The following is a 24,725-nucleotide window of genomic DNA, read 5'->3' on the forward strand; positions in this document are numbered from 1 at the left end:
AATAACAAACTGAGCCTTCATGAAAGAGGTTTTGAAATAAATGTCATGAATAGGAACTGTACTGTCCAGCTGTTTTTGTCAAGTGTTTAATGAGGCCAGCGAAGGCTGTTTTTTTAATCCAGAACAATAAAACATGTTTTTTGTTTTGTTTTCCCATATTTTCAGGAAGTGGGCTATTTAAAAGAAGTCAAGCTGACTGCGGCGATCCTGCGGAGCGCTCTTTATTGCAGCGATGAATGCAAAGTGAGCCTCTATGCCTGCTATTAAATTCCCCACAGTTAATTGGTTTTTAATGGAACCTTGCAGTACAGGTGCTGTGTGCCTCCAATGAGATATATCCAAATGTGCCAGATGCTGCTAACATTTCTCCTTGTTGAGCTTTTTTTTTTAAATCTATATGTTTTTTGTTACTTTTGGAGGAATTGAGCTGTTTTTTTATCCCTTCGAGTAGCCTAGTGTTGATGTCCTTCACATTTACAAAGATATTGATCTTTGTCTGCATCGGGCTATTGCAAATGTGTTTTGTAATTAGGTTTGCTTTTTTTTTTACTCTGCAAACAACTGACTTAAAGGTTTTTTCTTTGCAAGCACATAAATCTAATCTATTTATGTGTTTAGGTGGTTGCTATGGATGCTCGTTTAACCCTGACGCTCTCTGCTCTATGGCCTTGGCTCCTATTGGATGACCCGACTATGGAAGCAGTGCTGGAGCTCCTGTGTGTCTATACAGCCAACTTCCATCCAGGTGTGAATGAGAGGTTTTTTGTGTGTGTTTTTTTTTGTTTTTTTTTGCTCCGTGCCTGTCCTGTCGCCTCCTTCTGCGATTAACAATCTCGCTGAGTCATACACACTTTGCATTAAGAGTCCCATTGTCCTTCGTAATGACCACATTGTGATCCGCTCCATAAGAGCAGTGCGTGGCCACTTGCCGGTAACAATGGGCACCGTGTCAGGATCGATCAGGCTGCACGTCTGTGTCCCTGCAGATTCAGACCAGTGGGACATGATGTCGAAAACAAGAGAACATGTCTGGCCTGCCTGAGATGTTTGCATTCGTTCTTGCCAACTGGCTGATTTGTTAAGAAACAGCAGTTTAAAGAAACAAGATTCAGGAGGAAAACAATGTGGCAAATTAAGTTTAACAGCTCATGATTACTTTGATCTCTGCATGTGTGGATTCACTCACGTGTTACTTACTAATACAAAGTGTCATGCAGAAGTATTCATGCCAATTCAACTGTTGTGGCATTTTATCATGTTCCAACCACAAACTTTAATCACTTTTGAAGAATTTATATGACAGACTAATTGTGAACAGGAAGAAAAGGACACAGTAATAAAAATGTTGCTTTTGTATTCACACTCCCCTTTTCCTCTGATGTCTCTAAATAAAACCCACCTGGCTTCAAAAGTCATTTAATTAGTGCATGAAGTCCATCTGATGTGATAAAATCTCAGTATAAATCCAGGTGTTTTGTGAAAGCCCCAGAGATTTGTTAGAGAACAAACAGCTCCATGAAGACCAGAGAACACACCAGACAGGCCAGGGATGATGTTCTGGTGAAGTTTGAGGGTTAGGGTTAGGTTATAAACAACATCCCAAACTTTGAACATCTCCCATAGCACATCGAGTCCATAGTGTGTTGCAGAACTGCTAACCTATCAGAACACGGCCGTTCACCTAAACTGACGAGCTGGACACGCTCAGTATCCTTCAGAAGCAGTGTTGAGGACTCGGGAGGAGCCACAGAGATCCCCACCTCTGGTTTGAGAATCTGTCTACAGCACAAATATTAGTTATGTTGTTTTGTCTTAATGGAAGAGTGAAACGAACAAAGTTATTGCTAATAGAAAAGCCATGGGAAAAAGTCCCATCTGCAGTTTCCATGTAGTGGATATCGCAGACATATGGAAGATGTTGTTCTGGTGACCAAAATTGCACTTTTTGGCCTACATTAGAAATGATGTATTTGGTGGAAAGCTAACACAGGGGAAGCAGCATCATGGTGATGCTTTTTACCAGCAGAGACTGGGAAGCGTGTCATATTGTTGGGGAGATTAAGCAAATGAAGGGCAATCCTAAAAGAAAACCCATATTTAGGCATTACAAGCTGGCGCACAGTCAAATTCCAGACCTAAATCCAATTAGGTATTTGTGGCAAGACTTTCAGTTTCTGTATGTGAAATGCCAGGTTTACCTATACCTCGGAAAACGTTCAGCTGTAATCACAACAAAAAGTGTTCCTGCCAAGTGCTGACTCAGGGTAGCTGGGTAGATGCACACCACACTTTTCAGATTTTCAACTTGTAAAGAAGTAAAAGCATGTAACCTCTTCCTTTCACTTCACAGTTATGCTGTGCTCTGCTTTGCATTGGTCTAGCACATTGAATCCACCCTGAAAAATGCAATGAAGTGTGAAGTTGCAATGAGGCAAAATATAAAAAAGTCAAAGGGGTGTGAAGACTTTTGAGAGACACTGTGGTCGTGCAAATCAGTTTCGTCAGTGAGGAAATGAAATTTCATGCGCTAATTGCAAGTGTTGTCAGGTTCGTGTAAGTAACTCTATACTTGATTGGCAGCAATTCCTCAGTGAATGTATGTGTGTGTGTGTGTGTGTGTGTGTGTGTGTGTGTGTGTGTGCTGACTTGCTTTAGACTGCACCCACCCCCAACCACATCAGCTCAAGCTGTGAAGCAGCAGAAATCAGTGAAGTCAGGCACAGTATTTCCCTAAAGGTTAACTGATCAGCAAGCTGGATTTGGGCTTCATGCAGCCTGGCTTAGTATTACACCATCCACCCTTAGGCAACCGCTGAGTCTCCTGAGACGCCTTCATTTCTACTTGCTCTTTCATCTCCTCTCTACCACCTTCATCCAAAACTTTGTTAGCGTTGCTGGTTTAAGCGGAGCTGTTGTTTTTATCTGCTCCATCCCTACTTATTTTCTGAAGGCAGTTGCAAAGAAAGGAAAAATTCACTCTTGTTCTGATTTTACCAGACATAAGATGTTCCATGTATTGGAATTTACTTGATCCTGTTTAAGGCAGCGCTTGGAATGCTTATGATTGTATCGGAGAGATCCTGTTTAACCCTTGTCGATTTCACGATTGCTTCTTGACAGGCGTAGGCATAACCTGTGGCTAACAGCTACATTAGAGGGACCATTCTAAGATTAGTATAGCCAACAGGTTGTGATTTTCTCAAATGAACAACATTCATCAGTGTCAATGCCTGGTGAGGGATTTTTTTTATTTATTCTGTATTTAAACTACTGCTGCAGAAACTGTTCGCTGTGAATATGTTGCAAAAAAACAGATAATTTTTATATTTTGCATCTTTTACTTCCTTGATACCTTTTTGTGTTTGCAATCTGGATGTTTTGGCATAATGAATATCAACTATAGCCTGAGGCTGCTAAGCAAAATAATTTGCCTCCTACCCAGAGTTAGAACACTGCAGTCGTCATAATGAGGCAGTCATTTCAAGGTGGATGGAGATCTGGAAATGAAAGGTGCCACAAATGCTTCAAAGTGAAAGCTGGATGAGCTTCTGTTATGTTTTAGCAATTAAATGATTAACAAATAGTCAAATTCACACCGCGATCCACTACTTCATCGTTTTACCCATTTTGCTAGACTGTTATTATTTTTAAAAAGGAAAAAACTAGTCCCTTTGCCATGGAGTGGTGTTTGGGTGTAGTGGCAGACAGCCGTGCCACCCAAGGGGCCAGTCTGCATTTCTGCTTTGACTGGTGCTGCAGGCTGCCAAACTCTTCAGCTTTAAGATAAACAGAAAGAGCTGAGTGGCTCCTGTTGTGTTTCATTGTTTTACTTAACTGTTCTTTCAAGGGATGGAAACTACTGTGTGGTTGTTATCAGTGGTAACTTTAAAGCATGTTGCTGGCTGAAAATACTATATTTTCCAAACACAACAGATCCATTATCAAAATGCCTCACACTTCTCTTAGAGTTTTAGCTTCCTGGTGGCAAAAATGTGTACCAGTTGTTCAAGGAAAGTCTATCTGTAACAAATTATAGGCAAGCACAGTTGGAATGTATGACACCTGAAATATTAAAGCCGACCAAAAACTCCATCCTAACAGTCCTTTGTGATTGCGATATTGCACACATTGAAACTACAATGTCAACTGGTACTTGATATATTATGCAGTGATAAGACACTTTTTAGGTGGAAGAACCTTTTTTTTTGTTTGTTTTTTTATGAAACATGGAACTCAGAAAAATAGGAGGAAATGGAATTTATTTGAAAAATAAATAATGAAATTGTGGGAAGGTTAGAGTGATCTAACATTGGATGTACCTCAGGTCTCAAGTGAGAAATGTCAGATTTGCTTGACACAAAGAGATGAAGAGGGTGTGTTTGCACCTCAACCTCAGTTATGGTTGAGGTGCAAACACACCCTCCATTTCTGCTACCTGTATGACTCCTTCTATTTCCAATGGTTATAATCAGTCTGACAGAGGGAGGTATCCCAATCCTTGTGGTTTTTAGTATAACAATGACCATCAGTGGGACCCTTTGTGGGGTTCCTTGAGACGACATTGTTGTAAATAAGCGCCGTTTAACTAAATAATCTGAACTGAAACTATCTGTGTAGTTATGCTGCTATAGGCTTAGGCTGCTGGAGGACATAACGACCACTTTCACCCTCTTCGCTACATTCTCACACTACTCTCCAATTTTGCATTATTTGCTGTTATTTCAGCTTTTAACTTTATGTTCTCTCTTTTCTCTTCCTAGAAGCTACACCTGGCCTGGCTCTGTGTCTACCTGTGACACCTTTCTGGAGAGGGGCATCGTCCAAGCTTCTGCTGGCAACAACTTAATGCTCACCCTCTACCGATGATCCACATAGCCCTGTCTTTTAGTGTTCAACCCTTTCTCTCTGCTAGACATGGCAACTGACTGAGCTTTTACTGTGACTAACACTCTGTGCTCTCTTTCAGACTCTAACCTTGAAAACTGGCTCAGAGTTTATCTGTTCTTTCTTTCTAGGTGAAACGACTAAAGGAGCTACATCCATTAACATTTACTTTTCCTTCCCATAGAAAGTACTCCTGAATCAGTGCTTCTTTGTTCTTTTTGTGTCTCTGCTCTGTTCTCTCAAACCCCCAGTCAGTTGTGGCAGATGGCCGCTCACACTGAGCCTGGTTCTGCTGGAGGTTTCTTCCTGTTTAAAGGGAGTTTTCCCTCTCCACTGTCGCTACATGCATGCTCAGTATGAGGGAATGCTGCAGTCAACACCAGTGACTGTCCACTGTCTCTACATGCTCATCCAGGAGGAGGGAATGCTGCAAGTCACTGACTGGATGCAATCTGCTGGGTTTCCTTAGACAGAAAAACTTTTTATCCAATTTGAATAAATAACTGAATCTGACTGCACTGTTCAATGGTTAGGATTAATTGGAATGTATGTAGCTGAATGTTGTAAAGTGCCTTTAGACAATGTGTTGTGAATTGGCGCTATATAAATAAAACTGAATTGAATTGAATATATATATATATATATATATATATATATATAGTTTTATTGCTAATTGTTTTTTTTCTGTTGTAATAAAATCTTTTTTTTCTTGGTTGCCAGCATGCAGTTCCCTCTGTGGCAGCAGCCCCAGTGGGGTACCAGGATCCAAAGGCTCCTCCAACACCTCTTTGATGCACTCGGTCATGAAGCTGTCCTCTCTCGCTCCAGATAACAGCCCCGTCCACAATCTGTCCTTCTCTCTCCTGACTAACTTGGCTGTGTCGCGGGACTGTAGGTGCATCTTGCAAAAGGTGCAACGACATTATTGAAATAAAAATAGCAAATCTAAAAGATTAGAAGAATAGTTCTTTTTCCTTTTTAGATGTACAGTATAGTTGTACAATTTTGCTTTGTGTGTTTAAATGTCAGTCAGTCATATATGTGTTTAAATGAAAGCTTTCCCCTGTTTACCCTGTGTAAAATATACTGTCTAAAGGGAGGCCTGATGAAGTCTTCACATGCTGCTAAAACTGTGATCTCTCTTCTTTCATCATTTCTTGTAATTCTCAGAGTAATTTCCTTCAAGCCTTCCTGTTAGCACCAGTCCCTAAGGTGGCTGGTGCTAAGGCCGCACCGGCAGGAGGTGGGGGTGGGAACCCCCTGACCCTGTGGCTGAGACTCCTGGTCAGCCTATCCTCCACAGGAGATGGGCAGCAGAGTATTCTGAAAGTGTCCGGAGTCCTGGAACTGCTGGCAGACTTGGCACCGCAGCGAAAACATGCGTTGCTCACCCTTCACAACCTCTGCTTCTGCCCTGCCAATAAATCTCATGTCATGGCTAATGGTACGGAACTGGAGATGGGTTTAGATTTCATTTTCATAAATGCCTGATGTTTCCAAACTGATTTCACGCCTCTAAGTTGAATAGGTCTCCTCACCAACTGTATGTTTGGGATTTAATAGCAATAACTGAATTTACAGTGCTTGTAAAACATTTGGACCCCTTGAAGTTTTCCTAAATTTGTCACGTTACCTGAAACCTCAGTTTATTTTATTGGGGTTTTATGTAATAGACCAGCAATTCAAGACAAACAAAATACAAAAAAGAGAGATTTTTTTTTTAATACAAATTAACCTCTAAAAAGTGCATTTGTATTCCTCCCCAGTTAATGTGATACCCCTAAAGAAAATCCATGCTAAATGCTTTCAGTCAGCATCCAATTAGTCAATAGTCTTCCTGTGTTTAGTTTAATTACTGTAGAAATACAGTTCTGTGAAGGCTTTAGAGATTTATTTGAGAACATTAGTGAACAAGCAAAATCATTAACTGCAAATGCCCTAACATAAAGTCAATATTTTAGGCATAAGTCTTCAGGGCATGGTTAAAAAAGTAATCTCTTTAGTTTGCAAATAAAACAATGTTCTTGTTAATAAAAGTTTCTCCTCACATCTAAACAATAGTTCCTAATAGAAAGACATTTCCACATTTTTTGACAAAGCATCGCTACATTAGGCTAATACCACTAATTATTGAAGTGACTAACCAGTTAGAGTCAAAGATAAATTATGTTGACAACACTAAACCAGAACCAAATACAGAATAAAGTTTATAACATGAGCTTTTAACTTTTGATATCAGAGTAATGTAATTAAGGTGCGACAAAAATAAATACAAAAGTTTGCCGTAGTTACAGTTCAGACCATCTAACTAACTAGCAGTGTGTTGCTAAAGTTTCATCTACATGAGGAGGAAATAATCTAAGATTGAGACAAAAATGAAAGCGGAGGAAGCTGCTGAGACTGAAAAGGTTTGTGTACGTGTAAAATGTGTACCACACAAAGAACCACGCAGGTTTTGGCAGAGGGGCCAGGTGCGTGGAAACTGTCATGTGACCCCTTTTGTTTTGTTTTTCCTGTGGAAGAATTGACATTTACGCTGTAAGCTGTGGTTTCTCTGAAACTGAGACCCCGATTATGACCACGTAATGAAACCTATTTAAATTTTTTAGGTTGTAAACTGTATGTATGCCAGGACTTAGCCTTGTTTCTCTAATTTGTTTTCTGTAACAGTCTCTATTTAAACCATATGATGCCTTGAACGTTTTAATACAATTATTTATATTAGTTTATAGTCTTACAGATAATCGGTTCTTATGTTTGCATTCCAGATAAAGCCATGAAGGTTTTGTTATCGTGTTTGGAAAGTAAAGAGATGGAAACCTGCTGTATGGGAGCATCTGCACTGTGGGCATTGCTCCACAACAATCAGAGGGTGAGGTGATTGAGTCTATGCTGTCTTTGCTTGGTTTTGTAATTTCTCTTTTAACTTTCATTTTGATGTTATGCTTGCAAAACCTACAACATCTATCTTGTCCTCTCATTTACGTAGACCTACATTCGTAAACATAAACAAAAAGATCTTAATTTTTCTGCATCTATTCTTTTTTTCTTTTTTTTTAAAGGGGAGGACTGCACTGAAGTGTCCATCTGTTCGGTTAAAAATCGAGGAGGCACTGACCATCTATAAGAAAGGCATGCACTTTGAAAACCAAATAACTATTTCCAGACGCCAGGCTTTTGGATGTTCTCATCAGAAACCAGCAATAACAAGCAAAAACAAGTGCTTATTTTATTTTTATTTTAAAATAAATAATTTAACATTGAAAGGAAAGCCATTTTTACATTTTTTTGTGCTGAAAAACGAAGGAATGGAAATTAAGATTTGGCTGTTGTTCATCCTAATAGACCACCCTGTGACAGTAGGAGGTGCTGTTTCTTCTGTACACTTCAAATGGATTCACTGCAAAACAAGCCTAGATGAGCAAAAACATACATAATACGACATACGTACATTTTTGATGAGTTGGGACTGGCATTTTCTTATCACATCTAATCCAGCATCAAACACTCACCTCTACCATGTACGGGCAGTGATGTCACAGGGGGAAGCATATACCTTTCTAGTGCAAGTTGAGGTATCGAGGAGGTCATATAACAAGAATGTTTTTAGTTTTTCTTAAGTATGAAACAAAAATTAATTAAAATTCAAACTGCACACCTGGGGAAACAAAAAAAATGGTTTGTATATTTATTAAAAATGTATTTTAAAATAAAAATCAAGGACAGACTCCAGGCAGACTAAAAATAAAGTACTGTTTTTTCTTTTAGTGCTGGTCTCTGTTAAGAAAATGCAATTACCAAAGAATGCAATGATGACAAAAAAAACCCGTGTTTGTTTGTTTTTTCTGGTCTGTAGGTGCAGAGAAGAAACAGGAACCTTTGAGTTCCTATCTGCAGAAGTGCCTCGATCACCTTTCCCAGCTGCTAAACAGTTGAATAATAGATATTTTTTTGTATAGTTTTGAATCATGTTTTGTTACCTATCAGATATGTCATTTAGATATTAAAGTGACTTCAGCATTTTTTTTTTCCTTGCGCAATGTCATTTTTCACAACCAGGCTATGTGTGCATTTAAACTCATCTGTTGTGGTTACAGCGGTGTGTGGCAGCTTGTTAACCGAAAAACATTTTCACATGAAGAAACCCAACATTTAGAGGAAACACAAACAATTATAGCAGTAAATGTGAGACATCTGGTCATGCCAGTTCTATCTTTTTTTTTTTATGTTTATTGTATATAAAAACAGTTTTCAGTCTTGATTTCCATGTAGGAAAACTTTATTATAAACCCCAACATGCATGATGAGGTCGTAAGTTTGCCATCCATCCCCAATCCCAGTGATAAAGAGCCCTTCTGTGTGGAGTGGGACACCATGAATTGTCCCCCTGTAGCTTAAGTGCTTCTTCGCAGCCAGAGATGGAGCAGGAAGTGCAGCTTGGGCGTCTCTGCACTCGTCTCATCAATGCAGCTTTCATTCTCCCTCGGTGGGGCAAGATGGAGGCTGTACAAAAGGACTACTGGTACTTCGTGGTACTCCTCTTTCTCCCTTTTCTTAAAGGTATGGAGTTTTGGTATATGTCTGTGAATTTATAGATGTATTCTGATGTTTTCTTTTTTTTGATTAGGAAGTGTATTCATGTAAAACTTTAGTTGATTGTATTGACTTTTGTCATTCTTGTCTTAAAAAAATATTAAAATATTGCTTTTGAACTATATGGATTTAAAACTGTTCAGAAAATACAATCCTTCATTCTGGTTCATTTTATTCACCCTACATTGGATTAAACCTTTATGTATTTTAAACTTGCAAGATCTCTCCTCATGACAAAACTTGTTCTGTTCAGCCTGTTAAAGATTTTTCAAACATCCCGAGGCTTTATCACTAGCACACGTAGGTTGTGTTTAGATGTAATTGATCAAATGGGCCCATTTAGGACGAGCTTTGATTGGGTCCCGGATTAAGAAAGTTCAGTAAACTAAAGTTTTGTACATTGTTGCATTGGAATGAAAACTCTTTATCTACCATGGGTACACACTGTACAGTTGTGGGCGAAGGTTTTGAGACGGTTAGAAATGACTTTTTATACAAACTATTCTGCTTCAGTTTTTGCTGGTTAGCACTGAGTCTAGTTTGCTTTGAAAAACGGTTGGATGAATTGCAGTTAACTCCAAATCCGTTCACTTAATGACCACAAAAGGACCTGCTTGCACCATTTTTAATGATCAATTAAAAAGCAATCACTGTCAATCTTGGTAAATTAGAAGAGCTGAATGGTTGATTAAAAAAAAGTGGTGATTCAAGTCAGTCTTTCCTTGCTAACACTGCTTACCTTTTGAGAAGATTAGTGTTATTAGCGCTTTGCACCAAAAGAGCCCTGAAAGAAAGAACTTTGCGGCTTGTGAGATTGAATCAAATCAACCATTTATTTAATCCTCTGGAACTTCAGGAAGAAAAAGCCTTAAGAAAGCTTCTGAGTGCCCAACGGCATCCAGCATTTGCCAGAACCTAAGCAGGAGACAACTAAGGTCTTGGGTAACCACCAGTGTAGAGCTTGGATCAGGAATGGAAGCAGTCAGGGGCAAATATTTCTGTACAAATACTGAAAAATAGACTTTTGGAGACTGCCTTGGAAGAAAATAAGCAGCTTCTGTCAAAAGAAAAACAGCAGTGAACAGTACTTTCGACGAAGCTGCCGTCATCTGGGGCATCTGGAAAAAGACCTTTTGCAGAATAAAAGGTGAAAGCATCCTGGGACCATTGTTGCGAGGAATTGTCTCCTGCCCAAAGTATTGGGATGCCTCAAAATGTTGCCTATAATGAACACCATTAATAAAGGATGGTATCAAAATACATCCTAGGAGCAATTCTGCTGTCCTAGAGACCAGCATGGTGGAATAGAGTCTTAAAAATCAAAATGCTTCAAAACTCCATGAGATGATACACTAAGCCTAGGACAGGATTGTCAGGATATGACCCTGATGCTGATATTCAATAAGTCTGAACCAACTGAAGAAGTCTTGAAAATAAATATTGGCACTGTAGATATTGGCACTTTGCATAAATTGAATGTATTTTTCAAGAAAGCCCATGTGAAATATTTATTAAACTTCATTGTACCATAGAAAAATCTGTCTAATGGTTTCTAACCAAAGTAGTAAAGTCTTTCTGTCTTTTGAGATGTTGAAATCTGAAGCATGTTGTGTCATGATCGTAATAGTAACAGTAAAACTGTGTCTAGTTGCTGTCCAGCAGACAGATGTCGAAATAGTGCGGCTGGAGGAAGGGATGACGCTGCACTGTTTGTGTCCCTGGGATGGCCAGCTCAGCATGGTGTCGTGGACCAAATTGCCAGACAAAAATCCCATTGCAGTGTTTCATCCAGAGTTTGGAGTCTCCTTCTCTTATCCGTACCGAGAGAGAATAGAGTTCCTGAAGACAACAACTATGGATGGAAGCATATCCATGAAGAACGTCACACATCAGGATATTGGGCTCTATCACTGTTCTGTCCAGACTTTCCCTCAGGGACCCTGGACCAGGAACATTCAGGTGGAGGATTTAGGTAAATTTTTCTATGACTGACTTGTCCCTAACCAAAAAGAAACATGAATCTTATTAAAAAATTTTATTCTGAGATTTGTTTTTGCTTCTTGCAGATGAGCCACCAGAAGATAACAACAGCACAGAGCCCTCTTCCCTAGAGGACATCATGGTAGACACGGAGCTTGTGGCCGAGCAGAGCAACAACCTGACCATCAGTTGCAAGCACCCACACAACGGAACCATCGACCAGGTCATTTTGGAGAAGATGCTGGACGGCCATCCCTGGGTCATCATCGGCATCTGTAAAAAGGTGGAAGGGGGTCTTGTGGGCGAGGACTACAGCGACAGGGGCAGAGTGAACTGTGCCGACAGCCTGGATCTCAGTCTGCACCTGACTGATGTCTCACCAGAAGACAGCGGTTTCTATCGCTGCACCTTTAATACAGATGTTGGAGTGCAGACCACCGTTGTGCAGCTCAAAGTAGCACCTCCAGGTACACAAAGAAACACACAGGATGTGAACTCAACCCCCCGAAAACACAATAAATAATTTCTCGTGCACAAGTGTGCTGCACCAAGTATGGTGAAACAAAGACGAGCAAGGCTTATGATACATTCAGATGTGTGAGAACCACAAATTCCTGTGTTTAGTTTTACTTGGCTGAGAGCAGCTTTAACGTGGTGCAACATTAATGTGCTGCTGGTCCTGCCTAGATTGATCTGTATCATAAAATAAAATCAGTTGTTACAAACTGGGGAAATCCATCTAGCTAAATTTAGGGTGGTTTGCTTTATCTTATCAATGTATTTCAGATGAAATGATTATTTTTCTTTAACCAGGTGGAGTGAGTCTCTCCCTATACATGATGTATATTTACATCGGAGCTGGAGCTGCTGGATTTGTTCTATTAACATCCTTCCTCATACTTGCAATGAGGCTCAGGTATAAGTCAATTATGGTAATATATACACATATATATATATATCTTAAATGAAATCTGTTTGGTTTATAAGTGGAACCGTTTATCTGATAATCATCACAGGAAGAAAACCCAAAGGGAGCAGTACCGAGTCAAACTGCACCCCACTCAGAGACAGGTAGGCGTTGGTTTATTCATCGTATCAACTCTTGTCTTCACACTCGACTCTTTCAAGGCTCTCCCTCACCTTCTCATTAGATACACGCTTAACTACAAGGCTGTTCCACTGTAAAACTAATGTTTAAACAACACATCCCATCTGATACACAGATCTTAACTAGCTCCCCACCGTCCACAGGTGTGCAGTTTGAAGAATCTGGAAGAAAGATTGTGTCAAAAGCATTTAAATAAAACACAAAAATCAACACAATCATTCCTTAGCCATTAAATTTGTGTATAAATTTACCACTGCAGGAACTTCCAAAAGTATTCATACTCTTAACTTTCACATTTTGTCACATTATTATCACAAAATCCAATATATTTACTTGCATTATGTGATACATCAACAATGTTAAATAATTATAAAATAAAAAAAGTTAAAGATTTTTGGGAACAAATGAGTGGTGCGTGTTTCAATTCAGCGCCCTTCAAGTTCTTTTTGGTTTCACAAGAACTCAACTGCAGAACTCATGGAAAGTCCTCATATTGGCCAGGAAATTGGAATAGGGAAGCTGATGGGAATATGAATGGAGTTAAATACAGCAGAAGTCTGGAAGAAAATCTGTCGGAAGCTGCAGAAGACTTGAGGGTGCGACGGACATTTATCCTTCAGAAATGAGAACACTAAACATACAGGTCCTTCTCAAAATATTTGCATATTGTGATAAAGTTCCTTATTTTCCATAATGTCATGATGAAAATTTAACATTCATATATTTTAGATTCATTGCACATTAACTGAAATATTTCAGGTCTTTTATTGTCTTAATACGGATGATTTTGGCATACAGCTCATGAAAACCCAAAATTCCTATCTCACAAAATTAGCATATCATTAAAAGGGTCTCTAAACGAGCTATGAACCTAATCATCTGAATCAACGAGTTAACTCTAAACACCTGCAAAAGATTCCTGAGGCCTTTAAAACTCCCAGCCTGGTTCATCACTCAAAACCCCAATCATAGGTAAGACTGCCGACCTGACTGCTGTCCAGAAGGCCACTATTGACACCCTCAAGCAAGAGGGTAAGACACAGAAATAAATTTCTGAACAAATAGGCTGTTCCCAAAGTGCTGTATCAAGGCACCTCAGTGGGAAGTCTGTGGGAAGGAAAAAGTGTGGCAGAAAACGCTGCACAACGAGAAGAGGTGACCGGACCCTGAGGAAGATTGTGGAGAAGTGCCGATTCCAGACCTTGGAGGACCTGCGGAAGCAGTTGACTGAGTCTGGAGTAGAAACATCCAGAGCCACCGTGCACAGGCGTGTGCAGGAAATGGGCTACAGATGCCGCATTCCCCAGACCTGGGCTACAGAGAAGCAGCACTGGACTGTTGCTCAGTGGTCCAAAGTACTTTTTTCGGATGAAAGCAAATTCTGCATGTCATTCGGAAATCAAGGTGCCAGAGTGTGGAGGAAGACTGGGGAGAAGGAAATGCCAAAATGCCAGAAGTCCAGTGTCAAGTACCCACAGTCAGTGATGGTCTGGGGTGCCGTGTCAGCTGCTGGTGTTGGTCCACTGTGTTTTATCAAGGGCAGGGTCAATGCAGCTAGCTATCAGGAGATTTTGGAGCACTTCATGCTTCCATCTTCTGAAAAGCTTTATGGAGATGAAGATTTCGTTTTTCAGCACGACCTGGCACCTGCTCACAGTGCCAAAACCACTGGTAAATGGTTTACTGACCATGGTATCACTGTGCTCAATTGGCCTGCCAACTCTCCTGACCTGAACCCCATAGAGAATCTGTGGGATATTGTGAAGAGAACGTTGAGAGACTCAAGACCCAACACTCTGGATGAGCTAAAGGCCGCTATCGAAGCATCCTGGGCCTCCATAAGACCTCAGCAGTGCCACAGGTTGATTGCCTCCATGCCACGCCGCATTGAAGCAGTCATTTCTGCCAAAGGATTCCCGACCAAGTATTGAGTGCATAACTGTACATGATTATTTGAAGGTTGACGTTTTTTGTATTAAAAACACTTTTCTTTTATTGGTCGGATGAAATATGCTAATTTTGTGAGATAGGAATTTTGGGTTTTCATGAGCTGTATGCCAAAATCATCCGTATTAAGACAATAAAAGACCTGAAATATTTCAGTTAGTGTGCAATGAATCTAAAATATATGAATGTTAAATTTTCATCATTACATTATAGAAACTAATGTACTTTATCACAATATGCTAATTTTTTGAGAAGGACCTGTACAGCCAGAGCTCCAATAGAATGGTTTAGATCAAAACGTATTCATGAGTTAGAATGTCCTGGACCAGAACCTAACTGGAGAGAGAACAAACCCACCTGAGATATCGTGTCAAGACTTTAAAATTGCTCTCTCTCCAGTCTGACTGAGCTTCAGCTAGTTTGCAAACAAATGACAAAGTCTTAATGTGTAAACTTGGTAGAGACATATCCCCAAAAGGCTGACAGCCCTAATAGCAGCAAAAGTGACTCTACCATGTTTTAACTCAGATGGGCTGAATACAAAATGCACACCACACTTTTCAGATTTTTTTAAGTGTATGTTTACTTAGATGTAAACTACTTTGTGTTGATCAGAAAATTTCAGGAAAATACCTTGAAGTTTGTGGTAATAATGAGAAAAAAATGTGATAAAGTTTGAGGAGCACGCATGCTTTTGCAAGGCACTGTAATTGTTATTACCAATCAGCTGCACTGCTGGTGAAAACCTGTCACGGTTGTCTGTCTAACATCTTAAAGTTTACTAACCACCTCCACTACCTCCTCACAGCCGAACATCTATGAAAACGTCCCTCTGTGTCCCAGCATTGTGAAGAAGTCCAGGAAGACTAAAAGCATCCCGATCTATGCCAACCTGCCGGCCAGGCGCTCGCTCCAAACCACACACCAACTTCAGGATAAAAAAAGAAAAGGCATGCTGTAACTCCGTCGCTTTCTCACATCTGTCAGCATGCTCTCAGCTATTCACACCCTATTCACTGTACATCAGAGCGTGGATAAATAAATGTCAGCAAGCGCAGACTGTAATTATCAATTTGAGTTTTTAATCAGATGCAGGGATCACACCGCCACTGTTTAATATTCACACGGCGGCTTGAAATGAGTTAACAAGCCGGTGCTCATCTTGGAGTCAGAAAGCTGACAGGGGCTGTTTGGGACCAGCCTTGCTTCCCCCTAATTAAATGTACTATGTAATTATTGTTGAGGGGATGTTTGCTTTTTCGACAAAACAATATTTGACAGTAACCATCATGCAGAGGAGAAAGACAAAAGCCGGTATAATCATTCTTTTCTCTTCTCTAACCCCCTCCAAGTAAAACGATTGACAAAAGCCTGTGTAATTGCCCTCTTTTCACTTTCATCCCTCCTGGTTTCCATTCAAAGCTTGACAATAGTGTCTAATCATCTAACGGAGAAGAAAAGCAGTCACTCAGCAATGTACCACCACTTGAGACTGCTTGTTTTCCCCCCAACAGGCTTTCTGACTGCATTCTAGTTGCAGCACGTCCTCAGCGTGAAAGCTGAACTCTAATTAGTAAAACCTGGGCTGCAGTTTATACCTCCTTTTACTCTCTCTGACTGCTTTTTGATGAATATCTGTGATCATTTTTTTCCTCCTTTGGTTTAAGAAATGTAAAAAAAGATGAACTGTCAAATGTTTTTTTCCCCCTTTGATATTTATTCTTTTTGTTTTTCCTGAGTTTGAATTTGTAAATCAATATTTGCAGTTTATGGCAGCTGCTGTAAAATTAAACTCTGTGCTGTTTGTGTAATTTAATTCATTTATCTCCATAGAAATGGAGGCAGTGGCAGAGGGAGTAATGGACAAGCGGGCTATTCCGCTAGGAAACAAGACAAATGTGGAACATAAAGGGACATTATAGTTTTGGGTTCGTGAGTTTTATTTTTTTTTTGTTGTTTCCCCTTTGCACTGTTCCTGAAGAAACTGTGCACATGTGCATTTTACTGTGATACTTGAGATTTTCTGTTTTTAACGAGCTGTGTTGAAACTAAGAGTTATGACTGTTAAAGACAGAAATAAAACAATATCTATATCTCTCTGTCTTGCGGTGTGGGAGTGTGTGAAAAGAAAACATATTCCTTATAGCAGCGTCTAGAAGAATCGAGGAGTGTTAACCATAAGCCACCGTCTTTAGAAACAAGAAAACTGTTCCAGGAACTACTTGAATTAGGCTCCAGAAGGGTCCGTGTCTCGTTTTTAGTTGATTATTTGTGTCTATCGTATCTCTATAGGTTTGGATAAATGAGTGTGAAAAAAAAAAAGATGTGTTGGTCCAAACAGAAATAAAGAATGCATAGCAATCCTTAGAATGCCAATGATATAAAAGGATAGTTCTGGTTCAATCCTTTGTATCTTATGAGTTATTTCTGAAGTAGGCTACCTATTTTTCTCAATTTTCCATATATATGAAACAAGACTCGAGTGGCTGTGATCTATTCAAAGTGTGATGATTCTGTCTGTAAACCTAAAAATAGAAATACAATTATTTCTTGTTAATGACATAATAGAACATTTTTCTAGCGTATATTTATAAAACTTGATAACATATAAATGTCATTTCCAAGGTTCTGGTTGGTTTTGTGGCTCTAAAGTTTTGTTTAGCAGGAGTGAAGGTCGCTGATCCCCGTGTCATTGTTATGAACATTTTGCTCTTGGATGGCCATTGCTCTAAATGGGAAAACTATGGTTTTAACCATAAGTTACAGCTTTCAAATAAAAGGTTCAAGATTAAATTGTTAGATGACATCATGCCAGGCTACATCCTAGTCCTTCCTCACATCTTTACCTGTTACCAGCTGCAACTACAGGAACACACAAAAGATATTACTTGTTAAGATGGGTTTCGAACTTAGGATTTCAAGAACAATATCTGGATCTACACCAAAATATGAAAGCATGCTCGTTTTACTCATTGTCCAACTCTCTCCATCAGGTTTTACTACATTCTTCTTGGTGCCAATTGTGTGGTCATTTCTCGGCTTGAGAGAGAAACGTTATAGAAACAGTGAACCTTCCAAAGTGCCCAAAGATATGCTCATTTTATTTCCTTTTTTTCTTTAATAACTATTTGTCTTCAAAGTTTCCCTGGTTCTGGTGGCACCTTCAAGCATTTAGATGATTTAGGCTCATGCTGTAAGAGGTAGAGGTCAACTGCCCACATCAAAAAACACCACTGGTTGTTACTTTAGTGCTTTCCCCAAACGTATTCAAAAGGTTAGGCTAACTGAGTTAAATGTATTCAATTATAACTGCAAACCCCTTGGAAAAGAAATGCTGGAATGATATGAACATTCAATTTATTATCCTTATATTCATCAAAAACATTGCATATGTACATATGTGAAAACTGCAGTCCTACACCGGTGTATTCAAAGTGCTATTAACATATAAACTTAGAGAACACAAAACATCGTAACATCTCTACAAACACGTAAATACGGTAAACAACAAAAATGGCAGATGAGCACAATCAGCTGGAGTGTTTATCCACTCCATTCAGTGAGTGCGACCCCAAACAGAGAGGGACTATTTTACATACATTTCACCACACTGCAGCTAAAACGAGACAACTAGGTCATAACTGTGGCTCAACATGTCTCCCTAAAAAGAAATAAATAAATCGACGACTGTAAAATGTATTCTTAAGACAAAACGTGCTTGAAACTCTCCAGCTCATTGGGAATAGGAGTGAATTTACAGACATAAAGCGATGACATGACATCAGGAACAAAAGAACTCATACCTGAAAAAGGCTACTTGGCAGCCTACATTTGATTGTCAATGGAAACCATTTTGTTTTTACCCACTTTACTCTGCAAAGCAGGAGAAAAATGTTCCATCTCTAGTTTGTGTAGGCATGGGCCGAGTTCCTGGAGTTTAAAACACATTTTTCACGAGACGCCAGAGAAATCGTTTGAAGAGACTGGAGTTTTCTCCTGCTGTTTGGAGTTTAGGATAGGAAAGTGCTGCCTCTCCCCCACTCGTTGCTTCATACTACTGGCAAGATTCCTGAAAGAAGACTATAATTCTCACAGAAATTTATAGTATACAATTTGTTTTTAAGTCCTTGTGTTCACACTGTGATGTGGTAAATCATAGTTTTTCTGTAAGGTCATTATGTGAAGCTTGATGGTGGACAGCAAGCAGTAAATATCATTTTATTTAGACAGCATGGCGGTGTGTCAACATTTTCGGAAGTTTTTATTATTTTTTTTATGTAGAGTATAACCTAAAGTAACAAAAGCAAACTTAGATTCCCAAATCTGCTTTGGTTGAATGTCACCATCTGCAGTCAGCATTTGAAGGCACTAGACTCACATGGAGTTGGTTTTTTAAGATGCATTTGATTCATGCAAGATAAACAGGATTTAGTGACGGTATTCCTATTACTGTATTTTAGATACACTGCAAACATTCCTTCTTGGAAGCTCATCTTGCTACTAACACACAGAAAACCTGTCACTCTTTTAAAAACAGTTTAGTAATGTTTTAGCAACACATTTTTGCTAAAACTAAGATTAACACCATGTCTGTTTATTAACCACAGAACTGACGAGACTGCTGAGTTTTTCAAAGAGAACTGGAAACAGCAACAGCTAGCTTACTTTTGCTAACACAAGGGCCTCTGAAGATCAACAACATGGATCCCATTTGTTCAGCTGGTTAAAAAACTTAGTTTACAAAAGATGAAAATAATCACAAGAACATCTCTTTTGCTTTCAACAACTGCTTTGAGGTTATTGGATTCTGTTTGACGCCATCTTGTTTTTTTTTTAAGACATACATTACAACTATAAGAAGGATTGTTACTTACCAGAAGTCCATTTTACCTGTTATGGGCTCATAATGCCTCAATAAACAGTTTTGATTAATAGAGAGCCTGAAATAAATCATGATTTTAAAACCAGCTTACTTTATCCAACTAGACAGAGAAAACTAGTCAGGATAGGGACACACCTCCAGCCAACATTTATATAGGGCCCTGGGCCAGTAAATACACATCAAGTCAAAGCAAAAACCACGTGGGACCACAGCAGAAGCCATTATACCACATCAAACTAGTCTCTGTGGAGTGAACGGACCAGATGAACAACTCAGACGTATTGTGTCTTTCTTTTAAACTACTTTCCAGCCAAGAAAGGGGCTGCTGCTTAAGTGCTGTTCCTACGGTCAGCAAATGGAAGGGACTTCGCTACAATGAGCATTGCTGCTCACTTTACAGCTTCATTGTTTAAACTCACCAAGAAAATAAAAAGGGGCATGCTGTAACAGGGCAGATGTTCCTATAAAGAGTTCCCATTTAAGGCACTTTGCATTAACCTCACTTTTCAGAGCCACAGCATAAACCTTTCTATAAACGCGGAAGAGGAAATGTATCTTGTTAGCAAAATGCAGCCCTGCCTTGTTAACCTACCATTTGTCATTAATGAAAAGAGAAAGTGGGCACATACGTCTGGTTGACTGATTCGCTGTTTGACAAACATTTTGTGCAAGTTAGGATAAATGGTCTGAGCCATAGCACTGAGACACCAGAAGCCTACCAAATACTGTTAATACTGCGGCACTGTCAGTGGAGCTGCAGGAACAGACGGATTCTTAATTGAGCTGTTCTGTCTCTGTCCTGTCTTTCTGTCACTTTTTTCTTGGATCAATGATAGCTTATAAATTTTTTTATAAACCAATATATTAGGAGTTTCTTTGGCAGTAATAATGGCGAGAGAAGGCAGGAAACGTAAGCAACAAGAGCAGGAAAATGACACACTGTGGATGGTCGGACCGATTACTAGGATTATCACTAGGATTTGTCTAGAAGAATAATCACACGTGAAGGAGTCGGTTAGTCATGTGAGTAAAGAGATTTCCAGAGTTTCTATTTCTAAATTCCATTCCTTTCCCGAATCAAATTTCCAGATTTTTTAGCACTGTGTTCATTTGAGGGAAAATACTTAGTTGGGTTTTATTACCCAAGCATGACGCTGCCACCATAAAGTTTCAGGTTAGGGGCTTCAGGGTGATGTTCAGTGTTAGTTTTCTGCTGCACATCAGTTTTTAAATGTAGGCCACAAAAGCAAATTTTTTTGTAGGGAAACTTTTTTTTTGAAAACCATGTTTTTTTTTTCTTCCACTTCACTGTCAATCACAACTTTGTGTTTATCACAATAAATAGTTTGTTGTAAAGTTAGAAAATGTAGAAAGTCCAACACTTAAGTATTGTTGTACTGTAGGTTGTGATGTAGCAAATCAGTATAACCTAAAGCATATAGATCAATTTAAAACAAAACAAAATTTTTATTTGTTAGATTATTATTGGCAAATGGAATGATGAAAAAACTCCTGGAAACTTGGAAATAATAAAATGAAACTCCACACTTTACTGGTTAGGAACGCTGGAATTTAATTTAACGCAGACATCTCATGTCAGACCTTATAAAAGTTTCCCAAACCTACAAAAAACATCAAAAACAACTTTCCCCGAATGTCTAATGTTGTCATGTTTTTCCTCCTGAATAAACATAGCTTATTATAGAGGCCAGATGTGAATTTTATCTCTGCTTTGCATAACCCATCACCCCATCAGGTGGCTCTTTTTTCCATCTTTTTGCTAATGAACAGCTTTATCAGTAACTTCTGACAGACGGAGCTTCGGAAGAGCTCAGATACTATTAAAGTCAATTTGCTGAAGTGAAAAGTAATGCCAGCAGCTTAAAGCAGAGCCTGCTTTTTATCATCTCTGACACAACGGTCCGCCCCAACCCATTTCTGAATGACTTTTCTTTTTTTTGTTGCTGGTTGGAACTGATTAGGAAAGTTTAGCTGATTCATTGCTGCCACTGACATCAAACAGTTTTTTTGTGTAACGCATTGATCGATTTCACATTCCTGTGACAGAGCTGATGGGGGGGGGGGGGGGGTTAGTGGGGGAGGATTAGTTGTCAAATCTGGTGGAGTTTCTCTTGAACCCGCTGCTGAGACAGCACCTCTCCGGATTACGCCCAATGTTATTTCATCAACTTTAGAACAAAAGCTTTTTAAAGCTGTTTTACAGCAAATCTTCAGATGACAGTGCCTTTAACTTTTCTCCAAGTACTTTGCTTTAAAAAAAGTTGAGGAAGTAGCAGGTCATGCAGAGCTAAACAGAACAATGGCAACAAAAAACACTTTAAATTACACTTAGAGGATTTTTGGTGCACTTTTAGAAGCTACCTCTGCAGTCACAAATCACAATCCTCCAGGATCCTTCTACAGCTTCTACAGGTATGTTACACGTTTCACTATACAGATTGCTGAATCCTCTCTACAGTGAAGGGTTGAGTGTCCACAGCTGCTAGAGCCGCTTTCTGTCATTGAAGCGGTCTGAGGCTGCAACTGGATTCGCAGCCACTAGAGGGCGACGGAGCTTCTTCTTGGTGGAGGTGGATTCTCTCCTCCTGCTCGGGTTCATCAGACAGAAAACTGGGGAACGTCTGTGCTCGGGGGATAAAAGTCATCGACCGCCCTGTTGGGGAAGACAAAAAGCTCAGCTGATCACACTGAAAAAAGTGTCCCTGTTCCTTTGCAAGATACAAATTAGAATAAATAGAAACTAAAATAAGTGGGATGCTTTATTCTACGTTTGATTTGCTTGTCAGTTAAACAGCTTCATTTCCCTGCGTCATTGTCCTTAGCCTGTCTGCTGACATCTCCTTGTCTTGCCGTCTCCCTCCGCTGCTTAATTCAAATTAATTGGACCAATTTGCTCGCAGTTCATATTGGTTAAATGCACTGAGAGGGAGTAATGGATACTCGAGGGCGGAGGGCTGCTCTTGTCTAACCGTGAGAGCATTAATAATACATTAGTGGGCTGTTAGAAAATGTGCACACAGAGGTGGGTTGAAGATAAAGCGACTGGCAGGCTGCTGATCGTGCACCAAAACAAGGAGGAAGTGGCCACTGATCAATATTTCAGGAGGTGAAAAAACAACAACAAGAAAACACAACACTATAATAATCAACTTTGACCTGGTGTGTAGCTAACAAACCCAGCCAAGAGAAGTGACTGCACATCAAAATATTGCAGACTCTTTAAATGGATACGCCCACAGGGGTTAATTGAAATTTCATTCACATATTAAAATATTATTGTTTTCCTGCAGAGCTGTGATGGCAAAATTAACCAGAGGAACATCTCCAGAACTGTTGCTGATCCAAAGAGAGCTGATAACTGAAGCTGATCTGAACCTGTGCAAATCTAAATACACACTGCCTCGCAAGTATTCACACCCCTAGAAGCACAGACCTCAGTGTGTTTTATTGTTTTATGAGATAGACCAACACTAAGGAGTGAAGCAAAAGAAAAATGCTCTATTCTTTTCAACAAATAAGAATCTGAAAACTATGTATTGTTTTGTAAAACCACCTTTCTCTGCAATTACAGCTGCAAGTCTTTCGGGATATGTCTCTACCAGCTTTCCAGACCTGAAAATTTGAATCTTTGGCCAGTTCTCATGTTTCTTCCTGCTTAGTAAGATTTTAAGAGGAATCAACTTAGTCTTGCCACAGATTCCTGATTGGTTTTAGAACTAGACTTTGACTGGGCCATTCCAAGTCAATCAATCCATTCTTCCATCAACCCTGACCAGCTCTCTTGTTCACAATTAAGACAAGCATCACCACAGCATGATGCTACCACCACCATGTTTCACCATTAAGTTTGGTCTCATCTGACCAGAGCACCTTATACCACATGTATTCTGTGTCATAGCTTTGAATATGACTATTTTGGCTTTCTATCTATCTTCTATAGATATATTTGTTTGCCAAACTCAATGAATAATCGTTTTAAATAATCTTGATCATAATTTTCTGTTCCCATAATCAAACAGCCCTAATATAAGCTAGAAACTTCCAATTTGATCTCATCTGACCGGAGCACCTTCTTTCACATGTTTGCAATCTCCCTCTTATGACTTGTGACATTCTTATGGCTTTCTTTCAACAGAGGCTTTTTCTTAGCTACAGAGGCTAGATTTGGAGTGCACCACTAGTAGTCGTCCTGTCAACAAATTCTTGCACCTGAGCTATGGGTTCCTGCAGCTCCTCCAGAATTACCGTCCTGGCTGCTTCTCAGGAGAATGCTCTCCTTGCCTGTCCTGGTAGATTGGGTTTTTGACCATGTCTTGGGTCAGGTTCAGATGAACCCCACCAAGACATCTCACTGAACTCTGGCTTGAACAGAGCTCAAAGAGATGTTCAAAGCTTGGGATAATGAAACCATTTGTTCTTCAATGTTCTCTAACAAACCTCTGGACCCTTCACAGAAAAGTTGGATTTATACTGAGATTAAATTATAGACAGGTATCGACCAAGTGGTTTTTAAGGTAGTTGGCTGCAGTGAAATGTATTTAGAGGCAACGCAGTACAAGGGGCTAAATATAAATGCAAGCCAGATTTTCCAGATTTTTTGTCTAACTTAAAGAAACAAAAGATCATTTTCTTTCCACTTCAAACTAGCACTATTTTTGTTGGCCTATTACACAGAATCCCAATAAAACACAAGAAAGTTTGTGGTTGGTACGTGTGTTTGCCAAGATTGCCTCCATGACGCCTCCAACCAGGACTTTGAATATACAACATTACCCAGTCCGGCTGGCAATCAGCGTCAAGTGACAGGGTGAGTGCGTGTCAGAGCTACAGGGAGAGCAGTCTAGTTAAAAATAAAAAAGAAGCATATGGGGAAAGGGGTGATATGCAACGAAGGACAAAGAGAAAGTGAGAATGAAAAACACAGAAAAAGCATTTTCCTGTGCGAGTTGAGGGAACGGTTAGTGGGAGGAGGCACAGAGGGGTAGGTGTGGGTGTGAGGATGAGAAGAAATGAAATGCTCAGTGGCAGGTGAGTCATGCATACACACCTCTGTCTGTTAGTCTTTCCTCTCCACCACTCCCTGAAATAAAGGAGAAATACCAAGTTAGAAATGTAGATCAGTGCATGATACAGAAATGAAAACCAGGAATGGGGCAAGGTAGAAGAACGCTACTCTCTTCCCTGCAAGTTGTATTTAATAGATTGCAGAAACGACTGGTGGGCAACCAGGCATATCCTTTTCACATCTTTGCCAAGACAGTCCCTCTACTCAACCAAGGCCAATTAAAGCAAAAAAAAAAAAACATGCGA

The 24,725-nt window shown here is 39.6% G+C and overlaps 3 protein-coding genes across 6 annotated transcripts in view; 2 read left to right on the forward strand and 1 right to left on the reverse strand.

Annotated features, from left to right (window-relative positions):
- The window catches only part of rttn (rotatin), a 52,108-nt gene extending 43,202 nt beyond the window's left edge, over positions 1-8,906 (forward strand). The window contains exons 43-49 of one of the 2 annotated variants that reach the window (XR_007035732.1): positions 166-243; positions 619-745; positions 5,605-5,795; positions 6,055-6,328; positions 7,653-7,761; positions 7,947-8,016; positions 8,741-8,906. Coding sequence is in view for 1 of the 2 variants with exons in the window: in XM_047349686.1 (XP_047205642.1) it covers positions 166-243; positions 619-745; positions 5,605-5,795; positions 6,055-6,328; positions 7,653-7,756; positions 7,947-8,016; positions 8,741-8,820 (924 nt within the window). In the remaining variant the exon portion in view is untranslated. The remainder of the gene's footprint in view (positions 1-165; positions 244-618; positions 746-5,604; positions 5,796-6,054; positions 6,329-7,652; positions 7,762-7,946; positions 8,017-8,740) is intronic. The other variant, XM_047349686.1, reaches the window with a different exon arrangement.
- cd226 (CD226 molecule) lies at positions 8,859-16,605 on the forward strand. 2 transcript variants are annotated; one of them, XM_047349687.1, is made up of 6 exons: positions 8,859-9,444; positions 11,126-11,449; positions 11,544-11,924; positions 12,271-12,373; positions 12,474-12,528; positions 15,321-16,605. In XM_047349687.1, exons 1-6 carry the CDS (start codon positions 9,303-9,305, stop codon positions 15,471-15,473), a joined length of 1,158 nt encoding a protein of 385 aa, XP_047205643.1. In that variant the 5' UTR covers positions 8,859-9,302; the 3' UTR covers positions 15,474-16,605. The 2 variants fall into 2 exon arrangements, with proteins under 2 accessions (XP_047205643.1, XP_047205644.1); XM_047349688.1 differs by having other exon boundaries at positions 16,346-16,605.
- Positions 16,606-17,852: 1,247 nt separating this feature from the next.
- The window catches only part of dok6 (docking protein 6), a 90,767-nt gene continuing 83,894 nt past the window's right edge, over positions 17,853-24,725 (reverse strand). The window contains exons 8-9 of one of the 2 annotated variants that reach the window (XM_047350306.1): positions 24,463-24,495; positions 17,853-22,068 (exon numbers count right to left, since the gene is read on the reverse strand). In XM_047350306.1, coding sequence (XP_047206262.1) covers positions 21,914-22,068; positions 24,463-24,495 — 188 coding nt within the window. In that variant the 3' untranslated portion in view covers positions 17,853-21,913. The remainder of the gene's footprint in view (positions 22,069-24,462; positions 24,496-24,725) is intronic. The other variant, XM_047350307.1, reaches the window with a different exon arrangement.

Source organism: Girardinichthys multiradiatus, chromosome 21 (genome assembly GCF_021462225.1).
Source record: "Girardinichthys multiradiatus isolate DD_20200921_A chromosome 21, DD_fGirMul_XY1, whole genome shotgun sequence".
Lineage (NCBI taxonomy): Eukaryota > Metazoa > Chordata > Actinopteri > Cyprinodontiformes > Goodeidae > Girardinichthys > Girardinichthys multiradiatus.

Excerpts from the sequence above, each read along its gene's own strand:
- cd226 (XM_047349687.1), top strand. The coding sequence starts at position 9,303 with ATGGAGCAGGAAGTGCAGCTTGGGCGTCTCTGCACTCGTCTCATCAAT. Across the intron at positions 9,445-11,125 it reads CTTTCTCCCTTTTCTTAAAG|TTGCTGTCCAGCAGACAGAT; the intron begins GTATGGAGTTTT and ends AACTGTGTCTAG. Across the intron at positions 11,925-12,270 it reads GCTCAAAGTAGCACCTCCAG|GTGGAGTGAGTCTCTCCCTA; the intron begins GTACACAAAGAA and ends TTCTTTAACCAG.